This window comes from Panicum virgatum, chromosome 6K (assembly GCF_016808335.1).
Source record: "Panicum virgatum strain AP13 chromosome 6K, P.virgatum_v5, whole genome shotgun sequence".
Lineage (NCBI taxonomy): Eukaryota > Viridiplantae > Streptophyta > Magnoliopsida > Poales > Poaceae > Panicum > Panicum virgatum.
Window position 1 is genome coordinate 44,842,926 of NC_053141.1, and position 24,623 is coordinate 44,867,548.

At 50.8% G+C, this 24,623-nt stretch overlaps 2 protein-coding genes and 2 long non-coding RNA genes across 5 annotated transcripts; all 4 read right to left on the reverse strand.

Moving 5' to 3' along the window:
- Window positions 1-299: 299 nt before the first annotated feature.
- Window positions 300-1,794, reverse strand: LOC120712942 (predicted GPI-anchored protein 58). Its single transcript, XM_039998880.1, has one exon. It carries the CDS (start codon window positions 1,413-1,415, stop codon window positions 597-599), a length of 819 nt encoding a protein of 272 aa, XP_039854814.1. The 5' UTR covers window positions 1,416-1,794; the 3' UTR covers window positions 300-596.
- Window positions 1,795-3,592: 1,798 nt separating this feature from the next.
- Window positions 3,593-24,587, reverse strand: LOC120712943 (ubiquitin carboxyl-terminal hydrolase 45-like). Of its 2 annotated transcripts, XM_039998882.1 has the most exons (4): window positions 23,276-24,587; window positions 21,667-22,798; window positions 3,990-4,245; window positions 3,601-3,847 (listed from the first exon to the last, which is right to left on the reverse strand). In XM_039998882.1, exons 1-3 carry the CDS (start codon window positions 24,546-24,548, stop codon window positions 4,002-4,004), a joined length of 2,649 nt encoding a protein of 882 aa, XP_039854816.1. In that variant the 5' UTR covers window positions 24,549-24,587; the 3' UTR covers window positions 3,601-3,847; window positions 3,990-4,001. The 2 variants fall into 2 exon arrangements, with proteins under 2 accessions (XP_039854815.1, XP_039854816.1); XM_039998881.1 differs by having other exon boundaries at window positions 3,593-4,245.
- LOC120712944 lies at window positions 9,973-14,871 on the reverse strand. Its single transcript, XR_005691091.1, has 3 exons — window positions 11,577-14,871; window positions 11,289-11,382; window positions 9,973-10,218 (listed from the first exon to the last, which is right to left on the reverse strand). It is a non-coding gene; the product is annotated as an uncharacterized LOC120712944 (long non-coding RNA).
- Window positions 17,011-18,899, reverse strand: LOC120712945. Its single transcript, XR_005691092.1, has 3 exons — window positions 18,615-18,899; window positions 18,327-18,420; window positions 17,011-17,256 (listed from the first exon to the last, which is right to left on the reverse strand). It is a non-coding gene; the product is annotated as an uncharacterized LOC120712945 (long non-coding RNA).
- Window positions 24,588-24,623: the final 36 nt, after the last annotated feature.

Consider the following 24,623-nt stretch of genomic DNA (forward strand, 5'->3'; position numbering starts at 1 on the left):
CTCGAAGCCGCAGTAAATGGACTCACGCTGTGGCGTGGTGTGCAGCAGTAACAAAATTTAATTTAAAACGCGACGCGCAGGGTATCTCGACTACGGAGTCTAGTTGAGTAGACTCTTCTTGAGATCTTCAAACAGTGCGTGCTTGCTACTCGTATGCTAGCTGGACTGCAGCAGGGGGAGTAATTGCAGCGTTACTAATCCCAGGTCAAAACCGGCCACGGCAGCGCACTCTGACTGATTGGGTAGTCAACAACCTGTGCTTGATCCAGCATGGTTTCTGGATTTGGGAAATGCTGATCTTTAGGAGCAAGTCGCAATTTTGCAGCAGGTGATGCTTTAATTGAAGTCGCCAACATGTTCTAATCTTTTCACAAATCGCAGCAGCAGCACAACACAATCGCAGCAGCAGCACAAGAACAGGGCATGGAAGGGGAGAGTTGATTGAGAGAGAGATCTATCTATGTCTGGATCCTATTTCAGTTGCCGGATTGGCCGATCCGAGGCGGTCGGCCGTCGGCGAGCGCATTTCGCCGGACGAGGTGTCGGCAGCGCCGCCGCACGAGCCGGGGGAGGGTGTGGGGGAGGGGGGCCCGGGGTCAGAAGATGTCGAGGACGTCGACGATGGCGGCGTTGCAGAGCGGGCAGCGGCCGCGGCCGGCGAGGAGCTCGCGGGCGCAGGCGCGGCAGAAGGTGTGGCCGCAGGGGATGAAGGCCGCGCCCTTGGCGCGCGCCATGCACACGCAGCAGCACCCGGCGACCACCCCTTTGCCCGCGGCCTCCGGCTCCGCGTCGGCGTCGTCCTCCACCAGCTCCAGCGCCGCCGCTTCCGCCAACTCCTCATCGCGCGGGGCCGCGCCGCCCGCGCCGGCGCTCCACTGCCTGTCCGTCTGCTCGAGGAGCGCCATCAGGGAGACCCTCTCCCCCTGCTCCTCCTCCTCCTCTTGCGCCGCCACCACCGTGGGCGGCTGGCTCGCCGGCCGGGGAGGCGGAGGCGGGGCGGGAGAAGGGACGGCCTCGGCGGGCGCGAACGCCGGCGCCGGCGGGGAGGCCGCCGTGCTCGGGGCGGGAAGCGACACCGCGCGGCGGACGAGCACGGGGTCGCCGGCGTCGGCCCCCGGCGCGGCGGCTGGAGGCTGCTGGTCGTCCCGGATGATGTCGAGGAGGGTGCGCGCCGCGGCCGCTGCGGCGGCGGCGGACGACGACGAGGGCGGCGGCAGCGAGGCCTGCCTCTCGGCGGCCATGGCGGAGGCGAGCGTGACCGCCGCCCGGCGCCCCGCCGCGAGGTCGTCCTCGTCGCGGAGCTTGAGCAGGTCGCGGAGGTTGCACGACCCCGCCGCCCCCACCGCCGGCGGCGGCCCCACCGCGGCGAGCTGGTCCGCCAGCGTGACGCTGCGCCGCATCACCCGCCCCTCCATCCTCGACGACTCCTCCTCCTTCCCGACGCCAACCAACCCGCCCGCCGCTCGGCAAGCCCGGACACGGCAGAAGAGAGAGGGGGAGGAAGGAGCCGAACCGAAGCGCCGCCTATTCCAAGCGGCACGCTCTCGGGTGGGCTAATAAAGTGGGGGAGGGCGTGGCGCGCCTGGGGAGGCGTGCGTCGGGTGTCTCGTTCGGATCTCGCGCGGGCGAGGCCGGAGCTGTGAGCCGCCGCCGCGTGATGATCCGCCGATCTGGGGGGCGAAGGTGGCTGCTCTTCGCCTTTTGGGTGGGTTCGGCCAGCGGCTTGGAAGGTTTGCAGCAGCGCTCGCGCTCCCGAGGTCGGAGAGCAGGGAGTAATAAAGGCTGGGCTGGCGGGGGCGGGGGCGTGGGCGACGGAGGGGGGCGGGCGGTATCAGCGGAGCGGCAGCGCGGGGGAGTGCGGATCTGCCGAGAGGCGAAACGGGATGCCGTTTGTCGGGGAGGGGGCATGGTTAACCTAACCGTGGGAACCGGTCCGGGTCCGGTTTCGACCGGTACCCAACCGGTCCAAATTCAAATTTTAAATTTGAATTCAAAAAATGAAAAATTTCTAAAAAATTCATAAAAATACTTCAAGGTGTGATGAATCTAATGGTGTCAAATTTTCTCAAAAATTCATTCATTTAGTACAGTTTGTGGGAATTTAAAGTTAAATCAAAAAAGAAAAAGAAAAAAAATGGGCCGGCCCATGAAGGCCCACCGATCAAACCGGCCGGTAAACTGGTCAAACCGGCCGGTAAACCGGTCAAACCGGTCGGTAAACCGGTCAAACCGGCCGGTAAACCGGTTGCACGGGAGCTTTTGAATTTCAAACCGGTCAAACCGACCAGTAAACCGGTAAAACCGGCCGGTAAACCGGTCAAACCGGTCGGAACCGGTTGCATAGGAGTTTTTGAATTTATTTGAATTTAGATTTGAATTCAACCGGTTTCCACCGGTTACCGGCCTAACCGGTCCGGTAAACCGGTACCGGAGGGCGGCGGTTAGGCCGGTTCGGTCGGATTTTAAAACCCTGGGAGGGGGAGCCGCGCCGTGCCCGTCGGTCCGACCGCGCCGGTGCTCCTGCGCGGCGCGGCTCGGTCGTCTGCGGGGTCTGGGTGGGCCGTCTGATGAGGGTGTGGTTGGCGACTGCTCGCGCGATGGCAAGCAATCGAGTGGGGAGGCCAGATCTGCGGCCGCGCTGGTTGGGCCGCTGATCCTGGGCCGCGTGCCAGCTCTGTTCCATCCCATCCATCACTGGTGGCACCGCAGCGCAGCGGCTGCTGAACCTTCCAAACGCTGCAAGCCTGCAACCAGCCAACCACGCTGTTCGGTCTGTCAGCGACTGCGGCGCGCAACACAAGAGCGGGAAAGACGTGTGGCTGCTCGCGCGTTCCATCGTTCTCGCTGCTTCTTCTCAGGAAAGAGAGGTGCGTGCGCACAAAAAAGGAGAGGTAGCTCCAGCGACATTGTCGCATCGGCGAGAAAAGGAAAGTTCCGAGTCGCCATCGATCGCTTCCTCCCTCCGAAACTTTGGCTCCCGCCCTCCTCGGCTCATCAGCGACGCACAGCTGGGAGAACGCTCGCTGGACGCTGGGCCTCCACGCTTTGCCAACGGTTTGCACAGCGACATCGTAGTGTCGCACTTGTCAGATGCCACTATGCCAGCACATCAACAGTGGTTGTCACTTGCCACGACCACGCCGTGCAGAAGAGCAGGGGAAAGACCAAACCGCCTGCCTGACGAGTTTTCCTTTGTCGCAAACTACCATTCTTTCAAAAAAAAAACCCTGCAAACTATGGTGCTGCATGGCGATGTCGCTATCTGAAAGACTTGCCTGCCGGCAGGCAAAGCCCCGGAATGGAGCGGTGTCTCAAGAATTTGCTCTAGTCAGAATGTTAGCACAGAGCACACTCAAAACTAAGCTACTCTCATCTACAGTACAGACATGCGAGTAGAAATTGCAATGAGCGTGTTTCACAAAAGAAAGAAATGATGTCGCCTTCCGTCATCAACCTGTTCAAACTTTTCGATGAGACAGCTGGAACAGAGAATTGACCGTTTAACATCGTATTTAGGTGACACCAACAAAAAGCCAGTATAATTTCTGCAATGTAAAGCATACTGCAGATAATATGCACGAAGCTAGAATTATAGCAAAGTTCAACGCATCAAGGAATACTCCTAAACTTTCCATTATTGTAAACCATTATCATGTAACAGTACCACCACCCCACACAACCTCTTACAAGACCAGTACGATCAATTCACCAATCAGATCAATGCCATATGTTCCTTTCCATTCATAGTCTGATCCCACTAACAGGCAGCGGTAATGGGATATGAATCAGCCTGACCAGATCAGCCAAAAAACTCTAACTGCGTACAAGTTTCAGTCAGTTTGACCTCCTACAACAAAAATGGACTTGATCAGAGCCTAACATGTACACTAACTGACTAACTGAATCATTGCCAATCAAAGCAGGCAAGCTAATCTCATTCATCTGCATGTTTTCGCGACTGTTATTTGATGAGGTGTGTCAGATCTTACGCTAGCCATGTCTTAGCCTTCCATCTTCTCATAGAAAAGAATGTATGCCTCACGCTTGAGAACATCTTCTAGAGTGACATATCTGATGTGACCATCGTCCGCACAAAACCATGAGGAAGAGCAGGTGCTCTGCTGTTCATGATTTCCAAGCCTCCTTGCTCTTACGTAAGCAACATAGTGTCCGGCATTCATGGACGGTCCACAGTGCTCCACTACACCAGCTAGCTGATACAAAGATTTATCTTTGTCCACGGAGCTGAATATTAGAGAAAAGAAATTAATAACAGTATCAACAACGGTATGCCATTCTTGATCATATATCCTAAAAATCGAAAATTGATCACAAGCAATCACTACAAATAAACACCCATATGACCCCTCTCAAGTAACTAACATTTAACAAAAATAATCAACTAAAACAAATATTAAGAAGCCCATTAAAGAATACTAGGTTTATGTATATCCATCGATCTTTGAAATATCATCACCAGAATTCTACCAAATATCAAACGTTTCAACAAATAAAAAGGCTACTAGGCTATGGATTTAAGAGGTAACCTCTAACACAGTAATAATGAGCTCTAAGATATGATAATTATATTTTTTAACTTGCATATATTTATTTTTAATATCAACACATACGTGATACACTGCTAATATGAATGGGGTTTGTAGAAGATAACCTGCCCGTTCAATGCATATGTGAATATAACCTGTACTATTGTACATGCAAATTCCATTGCAATTTATTCACTAAAGCAGTTTTTGATCTAAGACAAGATTATGACAGGCAGATATCATAGGATTCTAGTGACAAGTCAAATTTTTTTTTGTCGAGCTGGACCAGCAATTAGTTGGAAACATAGGACCATTTGCGTCGACATCTAATTCCCTTTCTCACTAACCACAAATGAAACATAACATAGCTTTTCAACATTTCTAGAGGTGGCATTTGTGGACAAATACTCCTTTCTGGATATGTCACAGGTGGCATTTGTTCAATTGCATTCACACAGTTCAAAAAGGGGGAAGTTATCCAAGTTTTGAGGAAACGAGCATGCTCTAAATACCATTCATTTTCATTATCTAGGGTACATGCTTGTTTATAAACTCTAGTAGTTGAATTGGAAAGTCAAAAACTAGTGTGTACACAGTATACGGATACTGCATGTCTGTTAGAAGCTCAATTCTAACTCTCATTGAGCTGAGAGGATGACAATGAACTTGGGGCAATTTTCTGGTTTTCTCATATTCACAAACTCAAAGCCATACCAACCCAAGGGGCTGGGGATACATATTTATAGCTGGCTGGGCAGCCAGGATGCTAGTCTAAAAGCTAGTCTAAGATGCTAACTGCTGCTGTCCTAGATGGGGCAGCAAGACCACCATGCTACTGTCCACAAGGACTGTCCTAGATGCTAACTGACTATTGTCTTGCCTCCCAAAGGCAGTCCAAGATGCTGTCCTCTAGGGACAACAATGCAGCAGGAAAGGTGCTGCAGCCCCACAAGTACAGAGCCCCACAAAGACCAGAGTACAAAGACTTATCCATCATTCTCTCCCTAAGTCTTGTGCGTCGTCTTGTGGGAAGGTTGGACCATCCCAGTCCTGGAGCAAAGCTCAAGGAACTTGATCCTCCCATGGGGCTTGGTGAGCAGATCCGCAAGCTGATCCTTGGTGTTGATGTAGCTCGCCTTGATGCTTCCTTCCTCCAAGCAGCCTCGGATGAAGTGATACTTCACCCGAATGTGCTTGCTCCGTTCGTGGAAAACGGGTTCTTCGCCAAGGCCAGAGCGGACTTGCTGTCCACCCTGAGCTCCACTGCTCCAATGTCTCTGCCGAGTAGATCACCAAGCAGTCGAGCGAGCCAGAGCGCCTGAGTCGACGCGGTGGAGGCCGCTATGTACTCGGCCTCGCAGCTGGACAAGGCCACCACCTTCTGCTTGACCGACTGCCAGCTAACGAGGCACTCGCCGAGGAAGAAGAGGATCCCGCTCGTGCTCTTGCTGGTGTCGATGTCGCCGGCGTGGTCGCTGTCGCTGTACCCGACGAAGTGTGCCGCTCCAGGGCACCTCAGGTAGTGGAGGCCGTGGTCGAGAGTCCCCGCAACATAGCGGATGATCCTCTTCACGGCCTGCTGGTGCTCCGTCGTCGGTCGCTGCATGAACCGACTAACGTAGCCGACGGTGAACGCCAAGTCTGGCCGTGTGTGGGTGAGGTAGCGGAGGCTCCCCACAAGGCGCCGGTACTGAGTAGCGTCCACCTCCTCTGTCGTGCTGTCACGGCTCAGCTTTAGCCTCTCCTCCATCGGAGTGAGAGCTGGGTTGCAGTCGGTGAGCCCGGCGAGCTCGACGACGCGCTTGGCGTAGGCGGTCTGTTGAAGTGTGATCCCGGAGTCGTCCTGGTGCACCTCGATCCCTAGGTAGAAGGAGAGAGGCCCCAGGTCGCTCATCTGAAAGGTGGCCTTCATCTCCTCCTTGAATGCCACCACCTCCTCATCCTTGGTGCCGGTGATCACCAAGTCGTCGACGTAGACACCCACCAGCAGGGCATTGCCTCCATTGCCCCGCCGGTAGATGGCCGCCTCGTGCGGGCTTTGCTCGAAGCCCATCCCCTTGAGCGTGGAGTCCAGCTTGGCGTTCCACGCCCTCGGGGCCTGCCGCAAGCCATAGAGGGCCTTGCGCAGACGTAGCACCTTACCCTCCTTGCCGGGGATCGCAAACCCCGGCGGCTGGTGCACGTAGACCTCCTCCTTCAAGTCGCCGTTGAGAAACGCCGACTTGACGTCCATGTGATGGACGCGCCAGCCCTCCTGGGCAGCCAGCGCAAGGAGAAGTCGCACGGACTCCATCCGTGCCACGGGAGCGAAGGCATCGTCGAAGTCGACTCCCTCCTGCTGCACGAAACCTCGTGCCACCAGGCGAGCCTTGTGCTTGAAGACGGTGCCGGCCTCATCCCTCTTCAGCTTGAACACCCACTTAAGGGTGATCGCGCGGTGACCACGAGGGAGATCAGCAAGCTCCCAAGTGCGGTTCTTCTCAACCGCGTCCATCTCCGACTGCATCGCGGCACGCCATGCCGCGTGTCCCTCGGCCTCTGCGAAAGACCGAGGCTCGCCGTCGTCGCACGCGAGGTGCAACTGCGCCTCCAAGTCGTGAGGCACCAGTCTCGGCACCGGCTGATCGGCGAGAAGGTCCTCCATCGTACGGTACCGCAGTGGCTCACCGTCGTGGTACGCGTCGATGCGCTCATCGTGAGAGAGCGGAGTAGCGAACTCCACTGGGCTGTGCTCAGTATGAGCAGGTGCTGTAGTAGGCGTGCCCGAAGGAGTGGCTGTCAGTGCTGGAGTGCGCGGCGTCGCCGGCTGTGGTGGTGCAGCCGAGGAACTCGGCGCAGCCGGAGTCGTAGCTAAAGAGCGTGGTGCCGCCGGTGTGGCGGGCGCCGGAGTCGGTGGAGGTTCGGGGACCGGGGTAGGCACGCTCGGCGAAAGAGAGCTGCCTACTCCCCCGGCTCCCTCGAAGTGGACGTACTCGACGGTGAAGTCGTCGTACGTCGGAACCGAGCCGTCGTCCACCGCCTTGTCCCACGCCCATCCTCGCCCTTCGTCGAACACAACGTCGCGCGCCGTGCGCACACGCTGTGTCTCCGGGTCGAGAATGCGGTAGGCCTTCGAACCCTCCGCGTAGCCGATGAACATTCCCGGAGTGCTCCTGTCGTCGAGCTTGCCGATGTGGCCAAGCTTTTTGGCGAACGCGAGGCAGCCGAAGACCCGCAGGTGGGAGACCGCCGGCTTACGCCCATGCCAAGCCTCATACGGCGTCATGCCGTCGAGCGCCTTGGTGGGCGAGCGGTTGAGGATGTAGACGGCCGTCACCACCGCCTCTCCCCAGAAGACGGCCGGCATGTCCCTCTGCTTGAGGAGGGCCCGGGCCATCCCCACCACCGTCTGGTTGCGCCGCTCGACGACGCCATTCTGCTGCGGGCTGTACGGCGCAGAATAGTGGCGCTGGATGCCCTCAAACGCGCAGTACGCCGTGAACTCGGCCGCCTTGAACTCGCCGCCGTTGTCGGTGCGCAGCACGCGCAACTTGCGGCCGCTCTCCGCCTCCGTAGCAGCCTGAGCACGCCTGATGGCGTCCGCAGCCTCTCCCTTGCTGCCGAGGATCATCACCCACATGAAGCGGGAGAGGTCGTCGACGAGTAGCAGGAAGTAGCGTCGTCCTCCTGGTGTGACCGGTGTCACCGGGCCACACAAGTCCCCGTGTACGAGCTCGAGCCGCTCCTTGGCTCGGAAGCTCGCCTGCTGGGGGAAGGAGTGCCGCCTCTGCTTCGTCAGCACGCAGACGTCGCAGAGCTGCTCCACGTGGTCGAGGCACGGGAGGCCTCGCACCATCTCCTTGGCGCCGAGCCGCTTCAGGGCCTCAAAGTGGAGGTGCCCAAAGCGCTCGTGCCACTGCCATGCCTCGTCGTCCCTGCGAGCTGCAAGACAAAGAGGCTGGGCCACCCCGACATGGAGGATGTAGAGGCGGTTCTTCCCTCGAACCACCCTGGCGAGAAGCTGGCGACGGTGGTCCCAGATGCGGAGGACCCCGCTGTCGATCACCACGCGGGAGCCGCTCTCATCGAGCTGCCCAAGGCTGATGATGGAGTTCCGCAGCGCCGGGATGTAGTAGACTCCGTGTGACAGAACCGCCCAAATTAAACCGGCTTAAGTGCGCTAACTATCATCTTAAGTGTTAATCAAGTAAACACGCACTTAAAACGGTGTAATCCGGCAGCCTGTTGGGTTAAGGATCGAAAACACTGGAAGTCTCGCACGAAGACGAGCACAGATGATTACACGCAGATAAAAGTTCTCAAATTTAATTTACAAAGCGGAGTTTTACAAACCAGATTACGCAAAATATCAGAGTTCAAAATGCAGCGGAAAATAAATAGAAGTATAGTTTAGGAAAACAACGATTACTACGATGACGTGAGGACGTCACATCGAGCCCACCGATGTGAATCCTGGTTAGCTCCAGCCAGCAGTAGTTACCTGAAAACAGGGTGACAACAAACCCTGAGTATACTAATACTCAGCAAGGCTTACCCGACGTTGGGTATACTTAGCCCATTATCTAGACATGCCAGGCTTTTTGGCTCTGGAGTTCTTTTGCTGAAATGCTGCTAGGAGTGAATCCTTACTTTCAATATTTTAGCTCCATTTAGTACAGCGAGTATTAACTAAATTCGCCTAAACATCTAGAGCACACATGGTGGAGCAGATTATTCTTCAGTAACTCACAAACCAATCTTTTCCATTCCTCTTTCATTCCATTTTCTTACTACGATGTGACAAAGAGATCAAGGCTCTCATAACCGCGAGTCACGGCGAATCGATCCGATTTAACCTTGCAAGGTGGACCTAACTCACACGACACATGCAAGCCCTGTCGGGCCACGCGCGTCAACTTTTTCCACATTACCACGGCATCTGAACTACGCCTGCTAAAACCCAGGTGATGGGCCCCTCGCAGTGAACTCCCGGAGAACCCGGAGGCGGCATCCTATCCAACACCCGCCAACTCCCACGCCCAGCGTAGCATGGCGGAATTCAAATCACCGCTGTAAGGTGGTACACAGCTTACCGGTTTCGACTACCTCCTACTTCCGGTATGTGGTTAGTACTGTTCAATCCTCGATCAGCACTGCCAACAACGGAACGGTCCTCAATCGACACAGGCGGAGGTCCACTTTCCAAACATTCCATATCCATAATCCAATTCCTCTCCGCCCGGTCTCCATTTTTCTTTCCTCACAGATTCCTTCTCAAACCACTTTTCCATAAGTAACCAGGACCTATAGCTCGCGAGTGACAGGAATCACTCGACTTCTACCGAGCTCTAATTAAGCATTGCAATACTAACGACCTGCACACTAGTGGAGTAACTGAGGAAACCTAGGGATCATGCATCTACGGTTCCAATCAACTCCTAGAACGTAAATGCACCATAATTATATAAATAAACATTGAATACTGAAGTTAAGGGTTATGCTCCGGGGCTTGCCTGGGATTAACACTGAATTAGTTAGTGTTGGTTAGATGACACTCGCTTGACGAGCACCTGCCTTCGGTCGTGCACATCGGGATCCATCCATCCATCTTCTGGATATGTCAACCAAACATCATCTTCGGGTTCGGCTCTGACTTTATCCTTTAGCTCCACGCGTCGTACATCTAGCGTACCTATATGATATGCAACGATGCAAATGCAATGCAATTAAAGGAAAGACATGACTGGGCAATCATTTATCGAGTAACACAACAAACAAACTCAAAAGGCAAAAGATTTGGTGCTGCAACATAAGAGTTCATTCAAGTATTTTAGCCTGAAGTGTTTCCTACAAGAAGTGTGATTAACTTGATTAGGAAGACTAAGCATAAACCTAGACCAAAAAGAAGTAAGCTCTGGACTTTATTTACTAACCAGCAAACACAAGCAAAGTACATAAAAACAAGCAACAAACTGGTTCTAGCATGGTTAGCATGATTACCCAGGAAACAAGAATTATCTACTGAAATTAACATGTAGGAAAAATCACCTCTTAGCAACACACAAGAGAACAACTATATCTAGGAACCAAACAAGGGCGACAACTTGACATGCAGCAAGGATCTGATAGCACAAATTAATTAGCATGATAAGATACTGATAAAGAGTGTAAAAACAATTTACCAACATTTATTGCTAACATAAAGCATTTATTTTAGCCTAAACAAGACCAACTGAACAAAAACAGATTTACACACATGCGCATATCTTTTGGACATGAAATTTTTACAGCGAACTAAGCATGACAAGAGTACACTACTGCATAAATTTCATAATTTTTCGACTTCCAAAACTGCAGATATTAAAAAGACAAGCGTAAACAAGCATTATTCATGATTAAATCAAAACATCATAAAAACATTAAACAAATAGCAGATTAAATATTTTTCCTAAGTTCTACCTGCCAAAACAAAACTAACCCAACTGGTTTTACATTTTTCTCATGCTCCTAACTCCATTTATGCATTAAACAAGCTAAAAAGCATTTATCTAGCATAATTAAAAATGCACCCAAAAATTTGTCAAACAACACATTTCTTGGTTCTATCTTATAGAGCATAAAAATATGAATCTAACAAAATTGGTTTTGCATTTTTAGCATTTTCCTACTATTTTCTACGGATTTTCAAAGTTTCAAGCGATTTGGTCCCTAAAATACTATTCCTATGAGTCTATGACATTGCAGAAAACCCCCTGGACTTACTCTAATTGCTGCACGAGGTCCCTGGTCGCCATTACAGTGAGCTCGTGCTCACTGAGCTCCCTGGGGATGGCACTCCCGGCCTCCATTCTTGAAGCTAAAGGCATGGGGAGAGAGAGGAGAGTCAGGGGGTTCCTTTTTGGTGACTCCAAGCACGGGAGAAGGGGTGGAATAGGGTCAGCCCCAAACAGCCATTGCTGCCACCTCGGGAGCTCGTGAGGAGCTCTGTTCCGGCGGGGAAAAGGAAGGGCGCGAGTTGGGGCTGGTATAGGAGGGTATGGGGGTGCTTACCAAGGCCTCGAATCCGGCGGGGAATGGCCGGAGGAAGGAGCTTGATGTTGGGGGCGGAGCAGCAGCTCTAGCGGCCCGCAGATGGCCGATTCCGGTCGGGGTAGAGCACGGCCGGACCTGCTGCTGCGCGGTGGAGGTGGAGGATGAGGTTGGGGAGGCACCCGCGGAAAGAACTGGAGGGGGGCGCGACCGGGGATGGCCGGCACAGCAGTAGCTCTGCTCGGCTCTCGTCTGCGCGAGGAGGAGACGACGCCGTGGACGACTTGAACACGGAACATGCTGGCCGGTTCGGGAGACTTCGGAAAGAAATATCTGGACCCATAAACTGTACCCGATTAGCACTAATGATCAAGTTAAACTCCCAATTAATCCTAATTAAGGTAAATAACACACGGGGTGTTACAACCCTACCCCCTTAAAAGAATCTCGTCCCGAGATTCAGAACGAAAGACTTCCAAGGATAAAGGAACAGATCAACCACCTAAAGTGGCAGGAAACAATCACATCAGAGAAGACCGATGTTGACGATATGATCCTTTGCAGATAAAGACTGAGAACTTAGAAAAAGTTTAAGAAGCAAGACATAAGAAACACGATATCTCCCACGATTTTATGCCCTCTCGTTCCAACAGTTATGGCATCTGTTGCTTGATCATCTCGGCAGATCAAACAAGGTCCTTTATCTACCACTTCTTGTAGTCTTCTATCATTTTCGTCCAGTAGTAGTTCTTTCAAAGATCATCCCCTTCGTAACTTCGGAAGAGAGACTCACTAGACTTCGGTCCGATATAGAGACCTCCAGGTAGAACTACGAACGATAGATGCAGGGAATGGCCACGAGGATATAGCACACCAACATAGTTGTATAAGGGATCATGATTAGCAATCTCAACACCAGCGTGTGTCGAGCAGTACAAGCATGTGTCAATTTCTCAGAGTAGGCTCTTGGTTTCATTGCGGCGCCATCACTCCTTAATCATTACACCATTACTGAGGATACCACTGATGAGAATTCCCTTGTTGCACAGATGAAGCATGCATGGATGAGCATTATGAGAATGAGGGGTAGCAAAGAAGTGATAAAAAAAATGGAGGCATAACATGAGAACAACAAAGATTAGTTGCCACAGACTGCAGGAAAATAAAACTCTTGTTTAAGCTTCACATACAGATTGCGTCCATCAACGAGATTACTTGATTAACGAGCAACATGAGATTCTGTCCGATGGAGCACCAATATGAGATTAAGGCCGATAAACATTTACAGATATGAGGAAATTAGGGATGAAACAAGCAGGGTACAAAACAAACTGATATACCATCCAAAGACCTAGCTGATAAAGTAAAGACACGATTTACGAGGAAAAGATTCTAAGGCCAAGACATAAAAAGAGATTAATCTTGCACCCGATCCTCTTTAGAATAAGCGATAGAGAGGTTGAACCATGATTGTTTGGTAGAATTTGACCAGCAGTCACATGAGTCTACTACAGATATAGACGAGTATTTGAGAAAACTTGACTGGGTTGACGAGTCAACAAAAGGTCTACACGATGCATAGATACTAGATTTTTGCAGCACAATAACCGTAACTAGCACTGAATATAGGATTTTTTTAGCTCCAAACTTGATCAGGGTCATTTATGGAACTCAAAAGATTACGAACGCATTCCAGATCTAGGATTTTGCCACTAAGGCGAAAGGAACTTCCTCTTTGCATGCAGCCAAGGACGCCTCCTGATGACGATGATCGTTTTTAAGAAAGCACCAAACTCGATTCTTACACGGCTCTTCAACTAGAATGGAGAATTAAGTCATGCCAGGTTTTCAGATTCGAAGGAAAAGTTAACCAAACAAGGTATGCAGATGAGACAAAGTGGTCAGTTTTCACAATGATAAAATCATCACATGAGGAAAGCGGATGTCGGTGAGATTCAGCACAAGGCTTGGGAGAACAAGTGAGGATAGCACGGAAGATGGGTTTAAATGGAAATTTCGGAACATCCTTGCTCAGAATTATATTATTTGAATGAGTTGCACGATACTAGTTGCAAAACATGCCCATTTATGCCGATGCAATCAAGGAATAATGACAAAATATATTCCAACTCAGAGTGCAAATGCTCGATAGCCATGATAATGATGCACCCTAGAGATGGATGATTGCAATGCCAGTGCAATAAAATGATGGATGAAATGGTGCATATGACACGATGCATTTGCCATGATGCTGGCCCAATGATGCATACACCATGATGCAAAAATGATGATGCTCTTGATGTATGCATGTATGAGATGCATAAAATATGATGCATACACACGTGAGTTTGCGATGCACACAATGCAACACGCGTCTTATGACTGTTCCCTCGTGACTAAACTCGCGTTAACCCCATACCCTTGAGTAAGTATTAGAAGTTAGGACACTAGTAAGGGTTGCATAAGAATGGATTGAGGTGAGGTATGTCACATATACCGAGACACCAGCGCGCTCCTAGTGGCTCCATCATGTGGCTGCAACACACATGAGGCCCTAGGTTCCGTCGCAGCATCAGGGTCATGCAACTAAACACCACCACAAGAGAAAACAAGAGTAGCAACCCAACAGGCCAGAAGAGTCAAGATAGGTTAGAGGGAATCCAAGACAACCCACGATGTTACACTCGAACGCATTCCCGTTAGTCAATCTATGGATTCTCGACGATGATGCAACACCATGCACTGACCAATGACGTGATGCATGATTGTTGCAATGACTGTATTCAAAAAGTTATTTTGTCATAAACTTTTTTTAATTTATCCAAAACTACTGAGCAAGAATGGAATGTACAAAGTTCCGGTGTTAGAATCAAAATAGCCAACAATATAGATTACGAAATCAATGATAGGCCGATCATTGAACGATGGATTGAAAGACTTTGTTGGCAAATTCAAGGCTTTGCCATGAAAAGTAATAGTGGTTTTGTTGGAATTGGTCCAAGACATGAATCAAGAGGTTGACTTGAATGACAAGCTAAGATCTACTGGAAAGGTTCTCACATGATCCAAAGCCGCTGAGAAAGATCTTCTCAACCAGGGTCAGACTAGCAGATTGTATAGGTCTCACTACTAACAACACAAAATCTAGGTGAACCTTAAGGTAAAAGCATCATATTTTAGCAAACGACGCGACAAGCATGACAATCAATCAAACTCACGATTATGCCAAGATGCATGCACGTTCTAGCGTTTCTCACCCAAACAAGTACCAAAATATGGTATACGAGGACAATCGGTGGCACAATTACGTTCTCTCCCTATATATAGACTAGTCGTTCCTACGATCAATGATTTTATAACGCGCTTAACGTGGTTAGTTTCCTGCAAAAGAACACAGAGATAGATATAAATATCCATTTCTGGACCCTTCGTGCCAGCACACACGAACGGCCCCCATGTGTCCTACGCCACACGGGTAACGCATATGCAGTTTTCCACATATTCACACATACATTACCATCCACTATAGAGATGGCACCCAGACGTTCGACGCTGAATGGGCAGCGCTGCATACGTCATAACAACGTATTCACTTCCCGTACACTCGCCTTACGGGACATCCAAGGGTAGACGTGTCCCAAGGGTCACGGTCATGGCCAATCGCATGACAGGTTTACATCTCGTAACATTGCCTTACGAAATGGCCGTGATCACAATCACACGGCATGAAATCCGCACTCCATATCAGGCGGCAGATAGCGACAGGCTCGTTTGAATTGAGCCTTGTCACCTCCTCGTATGCTCAACATACGGGACCCGCGCACGTATGAAACACGTGGGCTATTCTAAGGACTATCAGAACACTCACCTTGCTTACCTCAGCGTAGGTGCGTCGTTACAGAATAACAGTTGTGCAAGAAAATAACTTTTAACAGAAAGTAAAGAGCTGGAAGTGCTGGAATAAAATAGATATATAGATGCCACCATAGCTAATAAAACCTAGATAGGGCATACGAGCTATCTATCTTATTCCTTAGCGCAACTAGCGTCAAACTTTCGAAACCGAACAATTTACAAGCCAAAAAGTTAGTTTTAAACTTAATTAAGCATACAAGTAATCATCCCCAGTGCGTTTCGGCTCTGATACAAGCTGTGACAGAACCGCCCAAATTAAACCGGCTTAAGTGCGCTAACTATCATCTTAAGTGTTAATCAAGTAAACACGCACTTAAAACGGTGTAATCCGGCAGCCTGTTGGGTTAAGGATCGAAAACACTGGAAGTCTCGCACGAAGACGAGCACAGATGATTACACGCAGATAAAAGTTCTCAAATTTAATTTACAAAGCGGAGTTTTACAAACCAGATTACGCAAAATATCAGAGTTCAAAATGCAGCGGAAAATAAATAGAAGTATAGTTTAGGAAAACAACGATTACTACGATGACGTGAGGACGTCACATCGAGCCCACCGATGTGAATCCTGGTTAGCTCCAGCCAGCAGTAGTTACCTGAAAACAGGGTGACAACAAACCCTGAGTATACTAATACTCAGCAAGGCTTACCCGACGTTGGGTATACTTAGCCCATTATCTAGACATGCCAGGCTTTTTGGCTCTGGAGTTCTTTTGCTGAAATGCTGCTAGGAGTGAATCCTTACTTTCAATATTTTAGCTCCATTTAGTACAGCGAGTATTAACTAAATTCGCCTAAACATCTAGAGCACACATGGTGGAGCAGATTATTCTTCAGTAACTCACAAACCAATCTTTTCCATTCCTCTTTCATTCCATTTTCTTACTACGATGTGACAAAGAGATCAAGGCTCTCATAACCGCGAGTCACGGCGAATCGATCCGATTTAACCTTGCAAGGTGGACCTAACTCACACGACACATGCAAGCCCTGTCGGGCCACGCGCGTCAACTTTTTCCACATTACCACGGCATCTGAACTACGCCTGCTAAAACCCAGGTGATGGGCCCCTCGCAGTGAACTCCCGGAGAACCCGGAGGCGGCATCCTATCCAACACCCGCCAACTCCCACGCCCAGCGTAGCATGGCGGAATTCAAATCACCGCTGTAAGGTGGTACACAGCTTACCGGTTTCGACTACCTCCTACTTCCGGTATGTGGTTAGTACTGTTCAATCCTCGATCAGCACTGCCAACAACGGAACGGTCCTCAATCGACACAGGCGGAGGTCCACTTTCCAAACATTCCATATCCATAATCCAATTCCTCTCCGCCCGGTCTCCATTTTTCTTTCCTCACAGATTCCTTCTCAAACCACTTTTCCATAAGTAACCAGGACCTATAGCTCGCGAGTGACAGGAATCACTCGACTTCTACCGAGCTCTAATTAAGCATTGCAATACTAACGACCTGCACACTAGTGGAGTAACTGAGGAAACCTAGGGATCATGCATCTACGGTTCCAATCAACTCCTAGAACGTAAATGCACCATAATTATATAAATAAACATTGAATACTGAAGTTAAGGGTTATGCTCCGGGGCTTGCCTGGGATTAACACTGAATTAGTTAGTGTTGGTTAGATGACACTCGCTTGACGAGCACCTGCCTTCGGTCGTGCACATTGGGATCCATCCATCCATCTTCTGGATATGTCAACCAAACATCATCTTCGGGTTCGGCTCCGACTTTATCCTTTAGCTCCACGCGTCGTACATCTAGCGTACCTATATGATATGCAACGATGCAAATGCAATGCAATTAAAGGAAAGACATGACTGGGCAATCATTTATCGAGTAACACAACAAACAAACTCAAAAGGCAAAAGATTTGGTGCTGCAACATAAGAGTTCATTCAAGTATTTTAGCCTGAAGTGTTTCCTACAAGAAGTGTGATTAACTTGATTAGGAAGACTAAGCATAAACCTAGACCAAAAAGAAGTAAGCTCTGGACTTTATTTACTAACCAGCAAACACAAGCAAAGTACATAAAAACAAGCAACAAACTGGTTCTAGCATGGTTAGCATGATTACCCAGGAAACAAGAATTATCTACTGAAATTAACATGTAGGAAAAATCACCTCTTAGCAACACACAAGAGAACAACTATATCTAGGAACCAAACAAGGGCGACAACTTGACATGCAGCAAGGATCTGATAGCACAAATTAATTAGCATGATAAGATACTGATAAAGAGTGTAAAAACAATTTACCAACATTTATTGCTAACATAAAGCATTTATTTTAGCCTAAACAAGACCAACTGAACAAAAACAGATTTACACACATGCGCATATCTTTTGGACATGAAATTTTTACAGCGAACTAAGCATGACAAGAGTACACTACTGCATAAATTTCATAATTTTTCGACTTCCAAAACTGCAGATATTAAAAAGACAAGCGTAAACAAGCATTATTCATGATTAAATCAAAACATCATAAAAACATTAAACAAATAGCAGATTAAATATTTTTCCTAAGTTCTACCTGCCAAAACAAAACTAACCCAACTGGTTTTACATTTTTCTCATGCTCCTAACTCCATTTATGCATTAAACAAGCTAAAAAGCATTTATCTAGCATAATTAAAAATGCACCCAAAAATTTGTCAAACAACACATTTCTTGGTTCTATCTTATAGAGCATAAAAATATGAATCTAACAAAATTGGTTTTGCATTTTTAGCATTTTCCTACTATTTTCTACGGATTTTCAAAGTTTCAAGCGATTTGGTCCCTAAAATACTATTCCTATGAGTCTATGACATTGCAGAAAACCCCCTGGACTTACTCTAATTGCTGCACGAGGTCCCTGGTCGCCATTACAGTGAGCTCGTGCTCACTGAGCTCCCTGGGGATGGCACTCCCGGCCTCCATTCTTGAAGCTAAAGGCATGGGGAGAGAGAGGAGAGTCAGGGGGTTCCTTTTTGGTGACTCCAAGCACGGGAGAAGGGGTGGAATAGGGTCAGCCCCAAACAGCCATTGCTGCCACCTCGGGAGCTCGTGAGGAGCTCTGTTCCGGCGGGGAAAAGGAAGGGCGCGAGTTGGGGCTGGTATAGGAGGGTATGGGGGTGCTTACCAAGGCCTCGAATCCGGCGGGGAATGGCCGGAGGAAGGAGCTTGATGTTGGGGGCGGAGCAGCAGCTCTAGCGGCCCGCAGATGGCCGATTCCGGTCGGGGTAGAGCACGGCCGGACCTGCTGCTGCGCGGTGGAGGTGGAGGATGAGGTTGGGGAGGCACCCGCGGAAAGAACTGGAGGGGGGCGCGACCGGGGATGGCCGGCACAGCAGTAGCTCTGCTCGGCTCTCGTCTGCGCGAGGAGGAGACGACGCCGTGGACGACTTGAACACGGAACATGCTGGCCGGTTCGGGAGACTTCAGAAAGAAATATCTGGACCCATAAACTGTACCCGATTAGCACTAATGATCAAGTTAAACTCCCAATTAATCCTAATTAAGGTAAATAACACACGGGGTGTTACACTCCGGTGAGCATCCGGTGCTCTCCGGACTTGGCGGTGAAGATCACGGAGTCCACGCCCTTGATCTCCACGGCGGAGGAGTCCCCGAACCTGACGGAGCCACCTATGTCGACGTCCAGGTCGGAGAAGAACTCCCGCCGCCCGGTCATGTGGTGCGTGGCGCCGGAGTCGAGGTACCAGCCATCGACCCTGTCGTCGTCGGAGCCATTGCCGAGGAGAACTCGAGCACGCGGCTCGTCGAGGTGGAGTAGAGCGGTGACAGGCGGTGCCGCCGGATGCGGCTCCGTGTCCCCGTGGAGTAGGAACAGAGCCAGCTCGTCATCCGGCTGGGCTTCCGCGACGTGGGCTTGGCCCCCACGCCTCCGCTGCGGGCAGTCCCTGGCCCAGTGGCCGGGCCTGCCACAGTTGTGGCAGGCGGCGTCTCGTGCCGCCTTGGCCTGTCAGCGGCGCCGCCCTGAGCATCTCCGCGGGCGCCACCCTCGGCGCGCCCTCGTGCCTCGGTTGGGCACCTCCGCGCCCCTTTCGCGGCTTGCCGCGCTTGCGGCCACCAGTCGAGGAAGAGGGCTCCCCCCTCCTCCTGTCACCGCGCCGAGCCTCACACTGCTCCTGAGTGAGGTGGAGCTTCCCACCGATGGAGATGCCTCCCGAGGGAGGCTGTGGCTCGTCGCTGTCGACGACCTTGAGGCGACCTATCGCCTCCTCGATCGTCATGGTGGAGAGGTCCAGCAGAGACTCGATCGAGCGAGCGGTCTGCCTGTACCTCTCGGGGACACAGCGGAAGAGCTTCTCGACGGCTCTCTCCTCGTCGTAGGTGTCGTCGCCGAACTGCACCACCTTCTGCAGCAGAGTGTTGAGACGGAGGGCGAAGTTATCAACATCCTCACCTGGTTTGAAGGCCAGGTTCTCCCACTCCTTGCGAAGTGCCTGGAGAGTGGTCTTGCGGGCGCGGTCGCTGCCGATACGTGCCGCAGCGATGGAGTCCCAGGTCTCCTTGGCAGTTCGCTTCTTGGAAAGCGTGAACTGCATCTCGGGCGGGGCTGCTGCGATGAGAGCATCCAGCGCCCGTCGATCCTCATCGTAGTCGATGTCGCCGTACCGGACTGCCTCCCACATATGCCGCACCTGGAGCTTCACCTCCATGACCGCGGCCCACTCGACGTAGTTGGTCTTGGTGAGGGGGGGCCACCCACCGCCGGGACCGACGTCCCTGACCACCGCCTGGAGGCCGTGGTAGCCGGGGGCGCCGCCACGCGCACCCCAGCCAGGAGCGCCGCCACCACCCTGCGTGCCGCCGCCAAGGGGGCGGCCGCCGCCAGGGGCGCCGCCTCCGCCCTCCGCGCCGCCGGGTGCTCGGCCCCCTGGACCGTCGCCGGGCGCGCGGACCCCTAGACCGTCGCCGGGCGAGCCGCCGGGCGCGCCGCCGTCCAGGCCGCCGCCGGGCGCGCGGGCCCCTGGACCGTTGCCGGGCGCCCCGTCGGGCACGCCGCCATCCAGGCCGCCGCCGCCGGGTGGGCTGCTGCCCACCGCGCGGTCCGCTCCCGCGCTCTCTCCCTCTCCAACTCCTCAAGGTCCTCGTCGGCGGTGGCGTCGCCGGCGATGGAGCCGCTGAGGCTGCCGCGTAAGGTCTCAACCTCGACCTCCGCCGCACGCGCTGCATCCTCCGCCTCCTCTGCTTCCACCTCTGCCCTGGCCGCCCGCGCCACTGCGTGGAGAAGAGCCGGTGCCGGTGTGGCGGGCTGCAGCGGCTTGTGCCGTCGCTCGCCTGCGCTCCTCAGCCGCGGCGAGCTCGGCATGTCGCTGACGCCGTGCGCTCGAGGCGACCGAGCGCTGAGACGGTGCGTCGGACATGGCGCGCCTCCAAGGGGCTGCTGCGTGGAGAAGACGCAGCCTCAGACGAGCTGCTGCTCGTCTGCTCGGGTGAGGAAGGTAGAGCAGAGGGTGCAGCAGGTGCTGCTGCGCTAGCTGCTGCGCTAGTTGCTGCTGTTGGTGGCTGAACTGCTGCTTGGGAGGGAGAAGAGCAGGAGATGTCTAACCTACAGGAAAGTACGGCTCGGATACCAGATGTTAGAAGCTCAATTCTAACTCTCATTGAGCTGAGAGGATGACAATGAACTTGGGGCAATTTTCTGGTTTTCTCATATTCACAAACTCAAAGCCATACCAACCCAAGGGGCTGGGGATACATATTTATAGCTGGCTGGGCAGCCAGGATGCTAGTTTAAGATTCTAGTCTAAAAGCTAGTCTAAGATGCTAACTGCTGTTGTCCTAGATGGGGCAGCAAGATCACCATGCTACTGTCCACAAGGACTGTCCTAGATGCTAACTGACTATTGTCCTGCCTCCCAAAGGCAGTCCAAGATGCTGTCCCTGCAGCCCCACAAAGACCAGAGTACAAAGACTTATCCATCAATGTCCACATGATCACAAATGAGAACACCACTTGAATATGGAGTCTCTAAATAACTCTTTAACCAACAATTCCATGCGCTCTAAAGGCTATTTTGGAGAATATTGTGTATTCTTCAAGATAGAAGCAACAAACTAGGCTATAAATAAATTGATAAATAAAAGTAATTCAGTCAGCAAAACAGGCACTAGTTAGAACTGCATAGAAGTATTAGATATTACCATGAAAGAACTATAAGTACCTGGGGTCCATGAATCGCTGTACATCAAGGTACTCCTTATAGCTCACATGTGCTTCATTTTTATGATGGGCATTGCCACACTTGATGTACCTCTTAAGATGAAGAGTTAATACAGATGGCAGCTTGGTAATACAAGGTGTTTCAATAGCACATCCACTCCTCTCTTTCTGTTCGTTTTGGCTATCTCCTAACTGGCTTGCACTAAGATCCACCCCGACTCGCTTACTCTTGTCCTGATTTGGCGTGCTAAGATTTTGACTATGCTCAGAGCTCAACAGATCGGTCTGTTTCTCAGCTGGAAGGCAACTACTTACAGCTTCTTGAATACCTTCATGACATTCAATTTCTTTATCACCATAACTCATCCCAGAACTTATTCTTTCTGTAACAGCTTCTTCTGTTTGTATAATTTCACTCTTTGCATCAGAATCATCTGGTTGCCTACTTGAAGAAGATTTGCATTCTACTGACGAAGGCTCAATAGATTGCCCAATTTGGCATGTTAACCTGTCTGACTGTTCAGTCAGATTCCCATCAACTGCTGTGCTATCAGTGGTACTTGCCATCATCTGCCCACCATTTTCGCTTTGGTTGGTACTTGGCTCCTCAATAACCTTGGGACAATCATCACAATTCCGTGTTACTACCTGTTCTTTAAAAAACAGTGATAGACAGTCCTCAATTGATGGTACAATATTGCTAACCCCTACCACCTTATCATGTACAGCATCTCTACTCCGAGCATTTCCTTTGTGTTCTGCAGTTAATTGTCCTGTGTAAGTGTTCTCCTTGGCTTGTATACTAACTTCCAGCTGATTCAATAGATCGCCAGGATCAGCATTTCCATTTTGATCTACAGAACTGCCTAATGCCATTGGTGCACCGTTTTCACTTAGTGGAGCAATAAGTGGAAGTGGAACCATATCTTCTGGACTGTGGGAATCTGCTGTCATCTCAATCACTTGCTCAACTTTGACACTAGACAAGCTCTGCGGAACAAAACTAACAGATTTTGGTGGCGCTTCAATGATCCCTCGTGAAAGTTCAGAACATGAGACTTTATCCTCCACAGTCTCCAAAGGATCCTGTAGAACATCCTTGCTTTGCCAGATACATTGCGCTTCACAAGAATCTGCATAACCAAGGATATAATACTTAATTGTACTGGAAATAGCATCATGCAACAAACAGTTGTCATCCTCTACATATTTTTTAGGATCTTTATCCTCCACATTTGAAGCAGCCTTCTTTTGAAGTTCCCACACACAAGTTAAACAACCATTTCTAGTGAAGTTAGTTGTTTCAAAAAGCAAGTACATTCTATGGCGGTTTTAACTACTACACTAGAGCAACGTTAATACTGCTGAACATCCTGAAGGTTTCTTCATTCTTCAGTCGATGTGGGTAAAGGGCCCTCTAAATTTTCGCGACCGTGCCTGAGCACGTACTAATATTGGTTTCAGGGTTGGTTACAGGGTAAGTTTGGTTTCAGAGACAGGAAACCAAACCGAAAACAGTGTAGGAGACAATGGTGCAGTCTAGGAAACTAGGACATCCCCAAAAACACTCAGGACTTTTGAATGGGTGCTGCAGGAGTGCATAAACTCACCAACTTCCAAAGGCTCAGGTGTTTTCTCCACGACGACATCTTTCAATTCTGAACCAAGAATATGAGAATCACCGCTTTTGGCAACTTCTTGGATTTTTTCCGAGGTACTCTTCTCATTTGCTGGAATTAGTTGTGCAGCAGCTTTCTTTGGTTCAGATTTGAGAGACTCGCTTGTTTGTGGTGCTGCAGCACTTCTGGATGGATGCTCCTTTGATGGCAGGGGCAGTGAGAGCTCACAGAACTGATCGCGTAAAACCAGACTAGATCCACAACAAATGCAGGACCGTGTATAAGAGATTTCACCCCTGAAAATGGAATCAATTACTGTACCAGCACCGCTTTGCCTGTTAGGAGTCTCAATTTCATTTTCCTCGCTATGCAAAGCACTACGCAAGGAGTCAAGCAGTTCATGGCTGTCGTGCATTCTATAGGCTTCGAACCTGTCAGTATGCAAGCGTACCCTTCTCAAGAGTTTATCTGGGTTCAGCATGCCTACCACAGCATCTTCCACACATGTCTCCACAAAAAGCTCCATCAGTGCTAGTCCAAGTTGACCTGGCGGAGCATCCGGTCCTAACATCCTTGCCCGCAGCTTATCAAGCACAAGGAGGCACTGCACTATTGCATTCACGTAGCAGGTGCTCCCGCGATTCGGTATCCCTCTGATAGCATAGCCTTGCACATTAGCTGATCCGAACTCATGGCCTTGCCATGTGTACCCGATATTCAGTAATCCATTGACAGGACCGGAGTGCGCATCAAATCCAAACGCATGACCACCTGCCTGAATTTCGCCTGACATTTCATCCGGCTCTGGATACACAGACACTTCAGTTCCACACTTGAAGCAGAATCCAGCTTGTGGATCAGCGAACATCGCAGCAACCCAATGCTGCTCATGCTTGGCGTGATCCTGAGCATGCCCATATGGGAGATAATTCTCTGAATCCCCGCAGGATTGCCGGCCGCATCCCAGGCACACCAAGATTCGGCTATTCACAGGCCGGCATTTACCAGGCTCCTCCTCGCGCTGGCAATCCGCACACTTCCCTGCGTCATCGGATAGCAGAGATGAATCCAGAATCTCCTTGTGAGCACTGTCAGTGGGGACGTGATCGCACCGATCATTGTCGCCGGTCACCTCCGGCCATTCGTCCCAGCCCGACAGATCGTTCTGCCCCAACGCCGCCGAAGCCAGCAAGTCCAGCCGCGGAGTCTTGGCATCCCGCGAGCTCTCGCCCGCCTCCCACGCCCTCGGCCTCGTGTCCCCCATCACGCCTGGAACAACGGAACCACAATAAAGAAGAGTCGGATGAATGACGAATCCGTTAAACCCGAAACCACGAAG

Coding starts and splice junctions, on each gene's coding strand:
- LOC120712943 (XM_039998881.1), bottom strand. CDS start 24,548: ATGGGGGACACGAGGCCGAGGGCGTGGGAGGCGGGCGAGAGCTCGCGG. Junction 22,799..23,275: donor ACCTGAGCCTTTGGAAGTTG/GTGAGTTTATGC, acceptor TTGGTTATGCAG/ATTCTTGTGAAGCGCAATGT. Junction 4,246..21,666: donor CAGCGATTCATGGACCCCAG/GTACTTATAGTT, acceptor TCTAATATTCAG/CTCCGTGGACAAAGATAAAT.
- LOC120712942 (XM_039998880.1), bottom strand. CDS start 1,415: ATGGAGGGGCGGGTGATGCGGCGCAGCGTCACGCTGGCGGACCAGCTC.